This window comes from Puma concolor, chromosome B2 (genome assembly GCF_028749965.1).
Source record: "Puma concolor isolate L17-30 chromosome B2, mPumCon1.1.hap2, whole genome shotgun sequence".
Lineage (NCBI taxonomy): Eukaryota > Metazoa > Chordata > Mammalia > Carnivora > Felidae > Puma > Puma concolor.
The window spans coordinates 133,250,917-133,268,963 of record NC_141671.1 but is presented as its reverse complement, the minus strand read 5'-3'; the positions used below and the strand labels follow the sequence as shown (position 1 = coordinate 133,268,963).

Genomic DNA, 18,047 nt, shown 5'->3' with positions numbered 1-18,047 from the left:
TCTGTATTTCAGCATGGCGGTAGAGTAAGGTTCTCTCTGGGAAAGGAATGAGGGGAAGTGAAGCTGAGAGAACCAAGTTACACTACTAGTTCAACCGGCTGTCAGCAGGGGGCAGCAGAGGGCTGTGGGAATGGCATTGGCAAGGGACTTTGGTGAACTGCTATTCTGGGGGAAAGAAGGAAGGCAGGGATGCCTAGCCAGGAAATGTCTCCACCCTCAGTCCTCTTCCCCCCAAAGTACATAACGTACCAGACACCCTCCTAAGCAGTTTCGTGCCCAACTCATATAATTCCGACAAGACTCCAGGCATATGTAGTTATCTCCATTTTGCAGAAGAAGAGAGACAGGTACGAAAATGTTAAGTAATGTGGCCAAGGTCATAGGGAAAGACACACAGCCTGGATTTCAACACAGGCAGTCAGACTTGGATCGTGGTTGCAGACACAGCGCTACGACGCTACTCCCTGCGTGCTCATGTGGACTTTCAGTCCCCTGTGCTCATGATGACCTGGAGTTAGACAAAGACCGTTTGCCAGGGAGATGGCTTGTCTCCCCAGAGTCAACAGTCCAGGATGTAGGTGGGGACAGAAGACCTTGAGGATCCTTGGGAACCTGGCTGTCGCCTGCCTTGGCTCTTTATGAATCTCAGGTGGTTTTCATGGCCGGACTGGACTGAACCATCACTCGGGATGAGGTGTAATTTTTCTTCCTGAAGAGGAGATTGTTTGGTTACTCTTGGTGGTAATGCTGGTCCAAAGAAACTTGATTGAGCCATTAGAGCTGTGCTGTTTTTCAAGGAAACAAAATAACTTCGCTTGCACATAAGACCATCGGTTGAATCTAGGCCCACTATAGTTGTGTTAAAATCTTTTGTGGGGGTCACGCAGTCACCAGGCCCCCTTCCCCGCCACAACAGTGGAGTGCCTTCCACCCCGGGGCAGTTTGACAAACACTGGTGACAGCAGAATGAAAGCCCCTGAGTAGCTGTGTGATATGGAGCAAGCTAGTTCCTGCATTTGGAAAATAGGGTAATAGTTTCTGCCTTACAAGATGATAAAAATAGAGTAAGATGATTGATACGAAAGTGCTTTGTGTTTCTGGTTTCAAAACAGAGAAGATTGTAAGGACCACGTGCCTGTAGCTTCCAGAGAGCGTTCTGATTCTTGCTGCTTTGATTCTGATTTCATAGCGTCGTTACCCGTTGGGAGTGTAACGTGAGACAAGCTTGGAGTAGCTGAGCTGCTAACTGTAGCCGTGTCCCGTTCCATTCCAGGCATTGATTACCCGAGGGCCCTGGTGACTAACAGGTGTTTGCTCCATAGTTTGGGGTATGCAGAAGCCTGAGGGAAAACTCCACCCCTAAAGCCCCACTGTAGTTGTGTTAAATTCTTTTGGGGGGTCACAGGGTCACCAGGTCCCCATCCCCACCACAACAGGGGAACACCTTCTACACTGAGGCAGTTTGGCAACACCAATGACAGCGAATGAAAGCTCCCACTTGGCAAACTCTGAAGGTTAAATGAAGGCTTTCTTTGGCTCAGCATAACTGGGGGAGTAATCAAAGGGTTAATGACCATTCCAGAGTCGCAGGGGAGGTTTGGACCAATAGATTAATCTGTGTGGCTCACAATATTAGTACAATGTACATACAGGTTAATTTAGCTGAATATTTTTAGAACTCTAGAGAAAAATCCATCTGGAAGTGTTTTGAGCTGTAGCATAATGCTGTCAGATAAAGTCTGAGAAAGAAGACAGTGTGTTAGGCCTGACTGTCACCACTGGTTGTCACAGGCCTGTTACAATCAATTGTACTATCGATCCTTACTCTTGTACATTTTGTCATATGTAGAGGAGTTAGTTAGGATTTTTCTTTTCTTTTCTTAAAAAAAAATTGGTTTGTGTCTTTCACCTGAGACATGAAAAGCTCCCAAATCTAGCAGTCACCTGAAAAAAAACCCAAGTCTGTTCATTAAAATTCAGTTTTCTTTCACATAGGAAGTACTCCGATTGTGTTTTGACCTCTATCAGTGCAGTGCTGGTGATAACAAATGGTCTGCCCTTGCCTCCCAAACGACTTAATGTGCTTCCCAGAGTCCCCAGCTGCCCCTTTGTTTGGACAGTTCTGTCCAACGCTACCCTGTGCGTGCAGCCCTGCCATGAGGCGGTCACTGACCTTGGGGCCACAACACCTTGGGCTTGGGCCTTGTTGCCACCACGGAGCTTTGTGATATCAAGCAGGCTAGCTCCTGCATTTGGAAAATGGGGTAATTATTTCTGCCTCATAGGTTTATAACAATAGAATAAGATGATTGATATGAAAGTGTTTTGAAAATCACAAAGTTGGGACTATATTTTTTAGTCCCAAGTTCTTAGTTTTCTACCAGAGGATGTACTAGACAGTATGGACCTTATCTGTATTACACTGCAAAGGTGAAAAAGGAGATATGCTCAAATAAAATAATCATGTATCCTGCCATAAATCTGCCTGGAATAAAAAAGGAAGGGAGGGAGTGAGTGAGTGTGTGTGTGTGTGTGTGTGTGTGTGTGTGTGTGTGTTGGAAAGGCTGAGAGATGTTCCAGAAGTAATTTCTTTCAAGGTCAACCTTAGGTAAAGGGCATCTTCAGGGCCTTTTCCACTCCTCTGCCTGATTTCAAGCCCTTGTCCCCTTTCTCCCAATCTTTGTTTGCTCACTGCATGCTTTCAAGAAGCTTTTAATCATTACAGAGTCGGATTAGCCTAGAGGAGGTGTGGACCACAAGTTAGATTAGAGGGGTCTGGTAGTGTCTCAGATCTAATTAGTATTATTGGATTTTGTTTCATTTTATTTTTTATTCATGCACTTAATGAATGCTTCTTGAGCATCCACTGAGAGCCAAGGCCTGTTTTAAATTCCAAAGTAAGAACCACAGACAGTTAAATGTTTTGTTAGACCTGCACAGGGTTTAAAATTTTCAACTTAGTTGCCAACAGTTAAAATTTGGAATACTTGCTATAAAAAATCTGGATTTCTCTCTTGCCTTTAGGTATTATCATTTGTATGCATGGAAACTTCTTACCTAATTAACTTCTATATGGAACCAAAGTATATGAAACATGAAAAATTAGAGGCCCTTGTTGACACCGGTTTATTGTGCAAGCTCTGATTATGGACACCCTCTTTTTATTCCTTGGTGGGTTTTGCATTAGCTCAGGCTCCCTAGAATGGGTTTTATAATCGAGGGATATGGCCCCTTGGGCACAGAAAGCTCCTATAGGGCAGAAGGCCTAACCCCCAGTGAGGATGTTGCTCTCACCTGGGTTAGGAGCAACAGTGTAACCAGGTAGGTCGGGGTCAGAGGCTGAGAATTCAGACTGACAGCATGGGGGCCAGCAAGTACCACAGACCAGGCAGGTTAGGGAAGGGCAGTAGTATAGTGGTTAAGACCAGAGACTCTGGAGTTGTGCTGACTGGGTTTGAATGGTCACCTTGGGCAAATCTCCTCGTCTCAGTTCCCTCAGGTATAAACGGAGGATAATAATAGCACCAACCTCATAGTTGTTAAAAGGTGATTGTAAATGAACTATTGCATGCACAGTGCTTAGAACAGCACTTGGCAGGTAGAAGGGGCAGGTAGATGTTAGCTGTCATTAATCAAAGTAGACTGATTTGTAGTCCCTAGACATCAAAATAAGTGAGAGCTCCAGTGGAGGCCAGGCCGAGACAGGTGGACATCCTGAACCAGGTCCTTGTCTGCTGTCCTTTCTTCTTATTTAGTTTTTTGTTATGTTATTGAAATATTTGTGTGGCAGTTCTTAAGTGAGGTGGCTAAGTGATTCTAGAAGAAGACCACTGCAGGGTGAGACTGGCAATTAAACGGGGGGCCTTCTGGAGCTTCCCGATGGCAGCTGCCACTTACTTTCCAGGACTACATGTCCGAGGTCACAAAATTCCAAACTCACACATTTCCCTTTTCAACTTCTAAGCTGTATGCATGCCTCTTGAAGAACCTTTTACAGATAAAAAGGAAAGGGAGAGATATTGCCTCATTTGGGCCATTTGATGCAGACCCTTCCTCCGGGAATCTCTGGCCAGAGAGTGCGCTGGGGGAAGGGATCCTGATGGGTCCATGTGAACCTGGGCTTGGGCAGGTTGGTGGCATCGATGCTGTGTAAGCTGAACACAGGGGCTGGGGCTCTGACTCCAGAAGCTCCTACAGCACATGGTCACTATTTGGACACTGGACACTGAATGAAAATCCATGTTAATAATAATTCTCAAGGCTATATTTTTTTATTAATTTTTTTTAAACCTATCTATTTTTGAGAGGGAAAGAGAGAGAGAAAGAAAGAGAGAAAGAGAAAGAAAGAGAGAAAGAGAGAGAGATAGTGTGAGCAGGGGAGGGGCAGAGAGAGAGGGAGACACAGAATCTGAAGCAGGCTCCAGGCTCTGAGCTGTCAGCACAGAGCCCGATGCAGGGCTCGAACTCACGAACTGTGAGTTCAGAACCTGAGCCAAAGTCGGATGCTTAACCGACTGAGCCACCCCAGGCTCCCCTAGTCAGTAATCTTATAATATTGTGTGGTGACAGATGGTAACTACACCTATTGTGCTGAGCATAGCATGTAGTATAGAATTGTCCAATTACTGGGTTGTACCCCTGAAACTAACATCGTATGTCAGCTGTATTTCAAGAAAACAAATTTGTTTTCAGCTCATCTCCTGGCAAAGTACACGGTAGCTGGAGAGGCGGCTATAACAGGGAGCTTGGCACGTGATGCCAGCTGTGGCAGGAGCAGGAAGAGCCCGGCTTCACAGTTTGCTGTATGGTCATTCCCTTCCCAGCCAGTATTACTTGGGCTACACCTCTAACACCCCTTCCGCAGAACAAAAGCCTTGCACGTGGGCAGGCCTCACCCTTGTTGGCAGGGCTGCTCAAGCATATTTTGGAAGTTTTGCCTCTTCTGATCTCCCAGCTCACATGGTAAGTCAAGTACACAGTACTCTCCCTGAGGCACGCAATGAGACAGCTCTCTGGTGCATATGACATTTTGCATCTTTCCATCTCCAGTGATATGTGACTGCCTCTGGGGAAGTGCCATGAGCAGCTGCCTGTATGGGATGCCCCCCCCCCCCAGCTCTAACCTCAGAGTACCCCACAGCCTAGCAAGGAAGTGCAAATCGGTTACAGTTGATGGCTGGGTTTGGACCTGCAAACTCAAGTGGCACAGAGGAGCTGGTGTGTCCCCACCTCAGATGCCCTCAGCGATCAGGCAGGGAGCACGAACGTATGGCAACAGGCAGTAGGAGGAGATGGAGCCTGAGGAACTGCGAAGGGTGCCCTGACTAAAGACATTCCAGTCAGAAATGGCCCTAAACTGCTGTGTGGGACCTGTAGCTTTAGATGCCTTGGAAAGTGATGAATAGAATGTCAGCAGCAAACGTAGAATATTGTACTGGCTTCCATGTAGATATTTCTGCTCCTGTCTCAGAGCAAGGTGAGCCTGAGGCTAAGGTGGACCCACCCCAGACGGAGGGGCAAGTGAGAGGGCCTTCAAACCATGATGGGGTCTTGTAACATCTATCTGTTCTTCTGAGATGCTGACCCCTGATTCCCATGTGTTGTGTTGGCCTCTTAAGGGGCACTTGCATTTTAAAAGAGGACATCTAAAGAGGGAAGTCTAGGGGCGCCTGGGTGGCGCAGTCGGTTAAGCGTCCGACTTCAGCCAGGTCACGATCTCGTGGTCCGTGGGTTCGAGCCCCGCGTCAGGCTCTGGGCTGATGGCTCAGAGCCTGGAGCCTGTTTCCGATTCTGTGTCTCCCTCTCTCTCTGCCCCTCCCCCGTTCATGCTCTATCTCTCTCTGTCCCAAAAATAAAATAATAAACGTTGAAAAAAAATTAAAAAAAAAATAAATAAAGAGGGAAGTCTAAACTTACTTCAGTGGTTCTCATGATCTCGCAGCTCCACTCCACCATGGAATTCCAGGCCTCCGTGAGGATCTGCACTGAAATCATTTGAGGGGGGGGGTTCCCCCACCTTTCCAGTTATCCAGGGGGGTAGCAACGTGAAGCGCCATTGTGCCCCTGTGAATTTGAGAACACAGAGTAGCTAGAGCGTGTCAAGTCACAGGCACATAATCCAGGTTAGGTAATCCGTATAGTTTCCTTCTTTCATTCCCCTTTGAAATAATTTATAGTGACCGTCATCCACCCCCACCCGCCCTGCCACAAATTTACTCTCTTTGCTCTGAGAACCTGTGTGCAAAAGAAACTCCAGGCATCTAGGAGTTTGATGACTTAAGGGGGCTCCTGCCTCTCATGAGATAAGAGAGTCCAGCAGGTCTGAGCAGACCATTGCCTATCCTTTCAGTGTGTAAAAGAGAAGACATTTGATCACCTGATAATCAAAATAATAGTCACGAGGTGATAATAACTATAATCACAGTTGCACAGCAAAGGAGAAATGGAATCATTTCAATACTCACTGGTTCATGAGGGAACAAATGAATGATCGTTTATCACATGTGTATCAATTAATGTTAGCATCTCATTGGCCAAATGAAAATTAGCATATATTGAGTGAAGAAGATTGACTCCTTTGACGAACATGGATTAATTCTGTGTTTTGCATTTATCCCGAAGATCCATTTGGATTAAAGAAAGTCCAGGTGAAATCCTCTAAATCTCTGCCCAATCTGTACAAGCCAATCTGATAGATGTAAAAATCCATTCTTCCGACTATAGACAGTGGTTAACTGTTCTTTGAAAGGAAAGTTGCGCCGATGCAGAAGTCACTCAAAGCAAAAGCAAGTGAAGGTTCAGAGCTGATCCATTGCCTCTGGAGGGCTCTTTCTGCTTTATCATTAGCGGGCTTTGATATCGTCTCACCTTCTCCGTCAAAACAAAGGAATGGAGCCAGCTCTAACGTCCCCGCCTCTCTCTGCATGGCACTGATTTCACCAGGCGCTGCAGGACTTATTATTAGTGGCGATATTGGGGTTCGTTATTCATGTGTATGTGCTGTGCTTTCTCAATCCCAGGCCGAGTACAGATGCTGCCTCAGGCTGTCTGTCTCCTCCACGCACTGCTCGAGAATGGACACACCGTGTACGTTCACTGCAACGCCGGGGTCGGCCGGTCCACCGCGGCCGTGTGCGGCTGGCTCCAGTACGTGCTGGGCTGGAATCTGAGGAAGGTGCAGTACTTCCTCATGGCCAAAAGGCCGGCTGTGTACATTGATGAAGACGCATTGGCCCGGGCAGAAGAAGATTTTTTTCAGAAATTTGGGAAGGTTCGTTCTTCCGTGTGTAGTGTGTAGATGGCCCATCTGCCTCCCCACCCTCCCGATGTCCTTCGGAACCCAGTTTCCTTAGGTGACGTCAGTGGAAAGACCTAGAAACAAAGATTCCATCAGAACTAACAAGACTGGTCACTTGGCTTTTCCCACAACCCGCCCCCTCTAGTCTGGGGCTCACTTTCTATTATGCTTTGGTTGGACTGTATTTTCTTTGAAATGTTTTACAGTGGAAATTGTGACTGACACATGAGAAAAAGCCACAAGCAATTGGCTGTGCAGTGTTCTAGCATCAGACAGAAAAGTAATGCATCAAGTTCCTGCTGCCTGCCTGCACACCAGCCCTTTGCTTTACAGTTGCTGGATTTGTTGTGCGAATTAATGACCACATCTTCTTGCTGCATTGTAATGTGACAGGCAGGATTGTAGATTTGGTCACTTGTGTGTTGATACATACATACACACACATACACACATACACACACACAGGTGCATCGCTTTCCTGCTCAACTGAATTGAAATGATAAAATGAGAGCTGGTCAGTTGCCAGAGAAGGGAATAGGGGGAGAGGCCTGGGCTGTGACGAAGGAAGAGCTCACACTGACTGAAAAGTGATGGTTTTCTAGACTTTGTGTTGGCATCCTGCTTCACAGTTGTTCAAGTTGGTTCTAGGGAATCACCTTTCTTCTCTACCCACAACCCTGTGTGACAACCAAAGGGGAGTTATTGTCTGTCTCCTTGTTTTAGTTGAGGTTCAAGGAGCATTGATGGCTTGCCCGAGGTCTGAGGGCTAGTCGGGGGCCAGCTGGTGTTTAAAACCCACGTTGAGGTGACTCAGTGCTTTCAACACAACTTGTCTTTTCAGCACAGTATAGTGGATTCTGTTTCTCTCAGAATAGGGTCAGTTTTTCTGCAGCAGTGTCTACAGCGAGAAATGGAACATCATTCTGATTAGTTGCCAGAGAATTTAGGAAAGTGGTTATGTTTTGGGCAACCTAATTTGAAATATGATGGGCTGTCTCAACACCCAAGTGGCCGGAGCCATCGCTCAAGAGGGGAGCTGTCCTACCAAAAGAGCCCCAATCCATGAATAATTGTTGCACAGTTTAGGAGCCATCCTGTTTCAGCCCTCAGTTTAAAACAACATGTAGTTAACTGTGCCTCCAGGATATCTAGCTCACTACCCTAGGTTCTGTAGGAAATACAAAGATTAACAAGACTTTGCCTTCGAAAAGGTCGCGGCACAGAAACAGCCGTGTGTTCAGTCAACCACACTGCAGGGTCGAACCACCAATGATATGCCAGAATAGGGGAAAGGAGAAGTAACTTTTATTGGGTGCCTCGTGTGTGCCAGGTGCTTTACAATTTTAATTTAACCTTCACAGTACCCTATGAGGGCGGTTCGTTACTTCTGATACATAGATGAGGACACGAAGGCTCAGATAGTTAAATCAACTGCCCAGCATCACACGGTGAATAAACAGAGGAAATGAAATACAAAGCTTGGTTTGTCTGATTCAATGCCTGTGCTTTTTCTATTAAGTTACAATGCCTGTTTATTTTTCTGCTCCTTTTTTTCTTCCATAATTATTTATTGATAGATATGAGAGACTGTGAATTAGGACGTATGGGGGACACATGGGTAAGTTCCCTGGAGTTCAGAGGAGGGAGGGGTGTCCTCACTGTGGGACTCGCGGGATGACTTTTGATTTGTCAGAGAAGGCCAGACAGCTCACATTTCTCCTGCAAGTTTACAAAGTTAAATTTATAAGGCAGGATTGAGTATTATGAAATCTAGCTCCCTTGCTAAAAATAACTAGAGATAACTATTGTATCCAAGTAACCCATTTATGATCATAATGTGTTGTGTAAAACTCAGTCTTAAAAATGGAATATTTCTAATTATGTGTGTGTGTACATGTGTGTGAGAATTTCTTTAATGCCTAAGAAGTTCAGCTATGTAACCACCACTATAGAAAGACCCCTATGGATGGATTTTCTTCCTTTTTCTCCTGATAGGCAAAATCAGTTTAGTGCTATTAAAGAATGTTTTAGAATAACCTCTCTTGTCCTCAATAAATGGATGTCTGATGTATTTCAAAATCACCTGGAATTTTGCTAAATAAAAGCATTAAAAATGACCTCTGATTGGGGCACGTGGGTGGCTCAGTCGGTTAAGCGTCAGATTCTTGATTTCAGCTCAGGTCATGATATCACAGTTCGTGAGTTCAGATCAGGTCATGATCTCATGGTTCATGAGTTTGACCCTCACATCAGGTTCCGTGCTGAGTGCAGAGCCTGCTTGGGATTCTCTCTCTCTCTCTGTCTTTCTGTCTCTCTCTCTCAAAATAATAAGCTTTGACCTCTGTTTATAGGATTAATTTTTTTTATTAATTTAATCTGAAATCCAGGAGAACATACTGTGTTTCCCTATTTGTAGAAGAAACAGGCAGCTGAACTAAATTGTTTTTTCCTTGTCACTCTTATTTTTTCGGTCGTTGATGAAAATCGGCAGTTACAGGACAAAAGGAAGACAAAGGTGAGGGCACCACAAAGAAGTGAGGATGAAAACCTCAAAAGTGTGTCACAGAAAATCAAAGCAGAAACCGTGCCATTAACTGCTTGTCACTGGCATTAACCAAACTTTCCAGTCACAGATTTCTTAAAGAAAAGCAAAATCTCACTCATGGTTAAGAAATGTCCAAATAAGTTTGCGTCTTTAAGTTTGAATCATTGTCCCTCAAATATTTTGTGTGTAATATTAGAAATATCTAGAAAAATAAACCTTTTTTGACCAACTTAAGGTGTGGGTGAAATAACGATGAAAAAAAAAATGTGGTTAGGACCTTGGAAACAGAGTATGAAAGGCAGGCTGTGAAGACGAGTTAGAAAGGAGAACTTGCCACACAGGAAAAACACCGAGTCGCGGTGTTCAGAAGTTACAACTGAGAGGCTCTTTACAGATGACCTAGTTAATTCCTTTATTTGACACAGGAGCAAACTATCACTCAGAGACACCAAGCCACAATTCCTGGGGCAAGAGCTTGAATTGACAGCCAGAGGGAAGGGAAAAGCTGGGAAGACGAATCGCAGAATTTATTCAGATTTACTGAAGGGTTACAGCAGAATTCATGAGCGAGAACAGCCAGGACCGTGTGTGGGGAAGGATTAATGGAAAATGGAGCAAGCGGAAGAAAAATGGCTAAAATGAGAAAAAGCAAAGGGCAATGGAATTTCCAAAGGAAGAAAAGGCAGGGATTTCCTTTCACAAAGACTGTCCTGGGAGATTGAGAGGGAAGGTGTGATGGGAGGAACAGGGGTGAGATGAGGTCATGTTCCCAGGAGAGGGGGGCACACTCTGTGTCCACTGACTTCTCTTTGGGACCAGATTTCAGCAGGAAAAAGGGGCAGCTGGATGTGATGTGCTGACCCCAAAGTGGCTTGTTACCTATAAGGAAAAAAGAAGGTGCCATTGGAGACGGGACTGAGACTAAACAGGACAGTGTGGGTTAAGCCACCTCTCACTTTAATAACAATAACTGAAGTAATAGTAAGGGGACGAGGAAGGACCACAGTAACAACTTCATTCATTCTAACAATAAAAATGGCAATAAGAGTAACAGGAAGAGGAAGGATAACAGCAAAAAGTAACAAATTCTAACAGTAACAACAGCAATAATAGTAACAGGAAGAGGAAGGACAATAGTGGCAACTACTTTGGTCATTCTAACAATAATCATGGCAAAATTGCTAAAGGTAAGAGATAAGACAATGGTAATAACAACTTCACTCTCTCCTTCCCCAACCCATTGCTCCAAAGTCTGTTCCTTATTCGGTTACTGTTGCTCAGGACTGAACTTCAGAGCCATTCTTCACTCCTCTCTTTCATTCAAATATCACATTCAATCCATCAGGATAACTTGGCACTTCTCTTGTCAAAGCATCTAGAGACTATCTACGTTTTACCTCCTCCACTGACCAACTCTGGTCAGAGCCAGTGTGATCTCTAGACTGGACTCTGGAAACAGCATCCTTACTAGTCTCTCTGATCTCTTCTTCCTCAAATCTACTCTCACCTAGTGGCCAGGGTGATCCTATAAAATGTATGTCAGATCATGTCATTCCTGTGCTCAAAACCTCCAATGACTTGCCATGTTATTCAGAGTGCAAGCAAAAGCCCTCCTGGGACACGTACACCGGTCCTCTGTTACATCTGTGACCTCCTCTCCCACGGCCTCCCAGCTCATCCTGCTGTAGCCGCACAGGCCTTCTTGCTCTTTGAGTACTCCAGGCTGGCTCCTACCACAGGGCAATTGCACTTGCTTCTCTGTCTGCCTGGTGTGCTGGCTCAGGCTCTTACCTCCTCCAGGGATGTCTCTCTGGGCCAGCCTATCAACAGCTGCCATGTCCAACCCCAGCCCTCCCTCTCCTCATTCTCTGCTTCCTTTCTGCATGTGGAACTTAGTACTGGCCCATACATTACATAATTTGCTTGTTTGTTTTATTGTCTGCATCCTTTCGCTACAATGTCAGCCTCAGAAGGGCCACAGTTTAGATTGTTTTGTTTGGTGACTCACCTAGAGTGCCTCTGTCGGAGCCTGGATTATAGTCCAGGGTGCAGGCCAAGAATAGCTAGTAACTGTTGAGAGCATCCGTGTTTCATGTACTGTTCTCTATGCTTTATGCATATCAGCTTATTTCAGTTTCCCACCACTGCTATGAGGTACATACTGTCATAGCCCCTATTTTGCAGATAAGAAAACTAGAAGCGTAGAGAAAACATTAACTTGTTCTAAGTAAGACAGTTTCATCCCTGGTCTGGGGGAGTAATCTGATGACCTCCCTGTATAAACACTGGGCATAGTATGTGTGTTGCTTTGCTGGGGCGGCCTTTAAGAAGTACCACAAATTGGGTGGCTTAAACAGCAGACATTTACTGTTTTACCATCTTGGAGGCTACAGGTCTGAGAACAAGGTATCAGCAGGGCTGGTTCCTTCTGCGGGATGTAAGGGAGGATCTGTTCCCAGACTGTCTCTGAGTTTGCTGTCAGTTCCTTGGTTGGTAAAAGCATCATCCTGGCCTCTGCCTTCATCTTCACATGGTCTTGTCCCTGGGCATATGTCTGTGTTCAAATTTCCCCTTTTTATAAGGGTACAATTCACTTTGGAATAGTGGTTCCCCCCCGCCCCCATCCCCAACTCCAGTATGACCTTGTCTTAACTAGTTATATCCAAATGGTGTCACATTCTGAGCTATTAGAGGTTAGGACTTCAACATATGAATTTTTGGGGGGAGGGACATAAGTCAAACCATACAACTACAGTAAACAGCTACCTGAAGTCTATGGAAAGTGAAAAAACCCCAAGTAGGTTGGAGGAGAGTGGCAATTTGGAAGGAGGGACCCGAACGGCCAAGTTTTCCTTTTTATAGGTATTAACCTGATGTCAGGCCACATTTATAGTATTGCTAAGACAGCTAAACACTGACAGAAAACCTTCTCATTTTTGGTTCAGGGATCCAGACTTGAGCAAAAAAAAAAAAAAAAAAAAAAAAATAATAAGCCTTTCCCAGGTGACACAGATTAGTACCGGAAAAAAACGTGCTTTACCACGGGCCCCTGCGATACTGGAAGAATTTCTGAGGGCTTCTGGATAAAGTTCTCTCATCCTGGAGAAAGAAAGAACTACAGGCAGAGACGCTCTTTCTTCCTTTGGTGTGTGGATGTGTGATCCCAGCTAATAGAATCATGCTCCTACCAGCCCGGGAATGAGCCGTCATAAAAGGACAGAGGAGAGAGACTGACGAAGCTGGAGGTACCTGCTAAGTTACCCTTGAAATCTACCCACCTCCTTGGCTTCCTGTTGTGTATGATGGTGTTCTTCTTTGTGTTTGAGTTAGAGTTGTGTTTTCTGTTGTTTATAGCAGAAGGCATTGTAATTGGTACGCTACCAATACATGCATTCTAGTTTTATTTATTTATTTATTTCAACGTTTTTTATTTATTTTTGGGACAGAGAGAGACAGAGCATGAACGGGGGAGGGGCAGAGAGAGAGGGAGACACAGAATCGGAAACAGGCTCCAGGCTCCGAGCCATCAGCCCAGAGTCTGACGCGGGGCTCGAACTCACGGACCGCGAGATCGTGACTTGGCTGAAGTCGGACGCTTAACCGACTGTGCCACCCAGGCACCCCAATTCTAGTTTTAAAGTAGTAGTTATTTTTGTCATAACTTGTAGCATGAAAACACATTTTGATCCTGATACAATTTGAACAGCTTATGTTTTACATTTTGCTTCTCCTGGAGGCAGTGCCCAAAAGTGGGTTTCAGAGGATAGTTCTTAAAAGGAAGATGGAAACTCTTGAATTATGACCTGCAATTTGAAATCTTGTGATGGAGAAAAGCCATTTGAGGTGGATTTATTAGACTTCAGGACATGTATATATTTGGGATTTGTAGTTCTTGTCCTTTAAGCAATGGTTCTTATGTAGCTAGCTGAAAGCCAACTCCAAATGGAAGATATGGAAAGTTCTCCATTTTTTGGACAGTAGACAAATATGCTCCATAGAATTACACCTTCAGATAGTCTCCAAGCCTTATATGAAACAGGTAATTGTAATATCTACCCAAGTAGCTAGAAAAAAGTGAAATGGATGGAGCTGGCTTGAGGTTTATGACTTCTTCTTCCTACCTTTAGACATAAATTATACTGAGTATAAAGGTTCAGAAAGAAGAAGAAGAAAGCGAGGGGGAGGAGGAAGAGAAGGAGGAGAAGCAAGCAGAGGAAGAAGCAATAAAACAAGAGATTTTTTACAAATGGAATCATTAGCCCCTGAACATATGAATTGGGTTTTCTCATTTAAAAGTAGAACTCTCAAGTAGAAATTTAAATGAGAGAAACTTTAGACGACTCACATGACAATGTTTAGTGTTTCCAGTTATGCACTTACATTATAAACTTAGAACAAGTTCTTATCTAATAAAACATATTCAAAAATCTAGTACAACTCACATTGAAAACATTCTTTGGTTGAATAATGAGCTGTTTTTTCCCTCAGGTAAGGTCATCGAGAGTATGGTAAAAATGTATTTGTATGTTTCATATCATTGGTCTTGTACAAAGAAGCTCTTTGATCACTTTTTAAAGATGTTCTCATAATCATTTTTATTTGTTTGTTTGTCTTTGGTTTCTTAGCAGTAATTTAGTGTGGACATAAAATATGTGGTTAACATACAGTCTAGTAGGAGTGGAATAGTTAAAAAGTTAAGCGTTGGGTTCCTGTAACTAGAGGGTATGATAGGATTTCCAAGAATCTGTCCATGGGGAAAAACCTTTAAGCTTAATGCAATCTGAAAGTTATCATTAGACCAAAGGACAGAAACTCACGAATAAATTCCAGACAGCCAAGAGTCAGAAAATGTGGGGTCATTCAAATAAAAGGATGAATTCCTGTCCCATAATTGTATCAGGCACTATACCAGTTTTACTAAAGGAAATAATACTTAGCATTCAGTGAATAGGATGGCTGTCATTTAAAACCTGAACTGTAACCAATTAGTGTTAAATGATCTGGCATAGCATCAGAATGGTATGGATTATAAAGGAGAAATTCGGAAGAAACTGGACAGTGATAGAATAGAGAGCTGGACCTAGAACAGCACAGAATACGTAACTGTCATTGTCACACCTATCAAAGCTTCCATTAATTCTTAGAGAAAACTCAGAATTCACGGAAGGCAATTTAGTTGGCTTTATATGGTTGTTTAGTAAAATGAAATATATTTTCATTCAGTAGAGATCCTCTTCTTGCCCTCTAAAGTTAAATGACAAATCCCAAAGTGGATTTATGTTCCAGACAATTTCAGTGAAGATTTTGTATTGTGGACAAACAAGGTAACCATCCTCTATTTCTTACAGAATGGTGTTCAAACAAAGCTTATATCTGCCCAGTACCTCACAAGTTCAGGGACGTAAGCCATTTCTGTATATAGTGATTACTGATGTATTTGAGCTTATTTCTATTTGCTTAGCTTTTATTTAAAAATTATTTTTGGGGGCGCCTGGGTGGCGCGGTCGGTTGAGTGTCCGACTTCAGCCAGGTCACGATCTCGCGGTCCGTGAGTTCGAGCCCCGCATCGGGCTCTGGGCTGATGGCTCAGAGAGCCTGGAGCCTGTTTCCGATTCTGTGTCTCCCTCTCTCTCTGCCCCTCCCCCGTTCATGCTCTGTCTCTCTCTGTCCCAAAAATAAATAAACGTTGAAAAAAAAAAATTAAAAAAAAAAATTATTTTTGCTTTTTTTTTTTGTTTTATTTTCTCCTGTCTTGTTTTTATTTTTGACTTTAATGATTTCTTCTCCCTTACAAGGAAAGAACTTTGACATTGACTTATATCCACTGGTCTTTGCCTTCCTTCATGTTGAAATTATTATAATTATAAGATGTTTTTGATATACTTTCTCTTTTCTATCTTAGCTTAAAAAATCTGTTAGATATGGCAAAGAAAATATTTGTGAGGGCACATGCTAGACTTAAAATTACCACACCATCCCATTTTTACTTTCTTATGTTCTCTCAACTTCCATTAAAATCGAGAACATGAAGGCCAATGACTCTCAAGTTACTGGAAGATGAACATATTATTATCCACCTCCCCTGAGGTTCTCCATCTCCTCATCGCCACAGCTTTCCTTCCTTCCTTCATCCACTGGCACGTTTCCAAAAGCGTTTCATGCTGAAGTAGCTTATCTGCTGGGTAATCCTTCCTACCTTTCTCTTCATTGTGGCAGGTGGAATTCTGCCTTCAAATTTTACATTGTAATTTCCATTCAGATGTCAGGAGGTAGAGTATGTTTGCCACTTTAAATCAGAGTTTTCTCGGTCATTATCGATCGGTACCAGTGACACCCAAATCTCAATCTCAGCTCTAAAGCCCTTTCTTGGGGTCTAGGGCTCTATATCAAAAATTTTTCCTAAACATTTTTACTTGGACATCTCCCAGTAAATATGCCACAAGCCAAAGTTTTCTTTCTTTTGCCAAGTCTCCCATTTTGTTGTTGTTGTTGTTGGGCAGACTGTGGCAACACCTTCTCTCCAGTTGCTCAAGTCAGAAAACTGAATGTCGTTTTTGTCATCTCCTTTCCATTTAGCCCTCTTATAACCACTCAACAAGTTCTTTCAATTATACCTCCCACATATCTCTTAGCAATGTCCACTCCCAACTATCAACTCTGACATAATTTAATAAAGGATCCTGACTTACCTTTCTTCTGCCATTCTTACTCCTTCCTGGTCCATTCTTTACATTGCTACCAGAGAAACCATTGTCAAACTCAACTCTGATACTGTCTCTTTCTCGTTCAACATTTCCCAATGCCTCCCCATTGTTCTTGGGAAAAAGTAAAGAGTTCCAATTGTGACATATAAGGCACTTTATGATCTAGACCACGCCTTTGCCTCTAGTTTCTCTTGTTATTCCTAAGTCCCCCAAGAGTACTCTTCAGTGACAGTGAGTTACTTAAATGTTCTAAGACCTTTGTGCCTTCTGGTTTTTGCACATGCTCTTTCCTCTGCCTGGCGTCCTCATTCCTCCCATCTATGTGTGGCCAACATCAACTCATCCTTTAGGTCTCCAAAGTGACCCTCTTTGCGATATCTTCAAGACTCTCATGAGTCTTCAAGGTTACTCCTGTCAGACATTTTCATGAGACCCCATGTTTGTTGCTCTTGAAGCACTTAGCACCCTGCACTATAACATCTTTAAGACTTAAAAATAGCACTTAACAACATAGGCTCTTGCGCACTCCCATGTTATGTAAGCCAAATACTTCTTTGAATCCTGTGCCCAGATCTAATTTATATTGTATCTAAGAGACATGTGAGGAATATATTTCATGAAAGCTTTTTTAAAATGTAAGTTAATGATTGGGGTAACTTACTTAATGAAAATACTATCAAAGGTTTGCTTTTGTTCTTTTTTTGTTTTAAGCATTTTAACAACTACTTCTATATATGCTACTAGTATTTAACAATATTAGATCATAACAAGTATCATATACCAACATCAGAAAGCCATGATCCTATAAAATATTATTTTGCATTTTCAACCCAGTCTCTTGCTGACAATTGCATGTATTCAATTCCTTTATTCCTTGCTACTAGTATTTAACAATATTAGATCATAACAAGTATCATATACCAACATCAGAAAGCTATGATCCTATAAAATATTATTTTGCATTTTCAACCCAGTCTCTTGCTGACAACTGCATGTATTCAATTCCTTTATGGTTTGTCATCATGGGCTAACACTGATGACCTTCCCAAAAGAATAGCCTTATGAAGTACACTGCTATGTGCACTAAGAATATTTTTGATTGTATTACATGGCACAGTATTCTCCCAGTAAGTGATCTCATGGAAGAAATTTTCTTCTGGCCAGGGAGTTAAGCACAGTTGTTATTTCCCTGAGCAATAAAAAAATAATACTTTATGCAACTGTGAAGCTTACTAATAATTATGTTTTCCTCTTCTCAGTAACAGTTAGGATTATGTAGGATATTTTTTTTTTTTTTTTTTAGAAATTTTTTTTTCAACGTTTATTTATTTTTGGGACAGAGAGAGACAGAGCATGAACAGGGAAGGGGCAGAGAGAGAGGGAGACACAGAATCAGAAACAGGCTCCAGGCTCTGAGCCATCAGCCCAGAGCCTGACGCGGGGCTCGAACTCCCGGACCGCGAGATCGTGACCTGGCTGAAGTCGGACGCTCAACCGACTG

General features: G+C 43.2%; 1 protein-coding gene across 3 annotated transcripts in view; it reads left to right on the top strand.

The window, feature by feature from the left end:
* Nucleotides 1-9,414, top strand: part of EPM2A (EPM2A glucan phosphatase, laforin) — a 167,251-nt gene extending 157,837 nt beyond the window's left edge. For all 3 annotated transcript variants that reach the window (XM_086708069.1, XM_086708070.1, XM_025925654.2), the window contains one exon: nt 7,020-9,414. In XM_086708069.1, the coding sequence (XP_086564195.1) occupies nt 7,020-7,297 (278 nt within the window). In that variant the 3' untranslated portion in view covers nt 7,298-9,414. The remainder of the gene's footprint in view (nt 1-7,019) is intronic.
* Nucleotides 9,415-18,047: the final 8,633 nt, after the last annotated feature.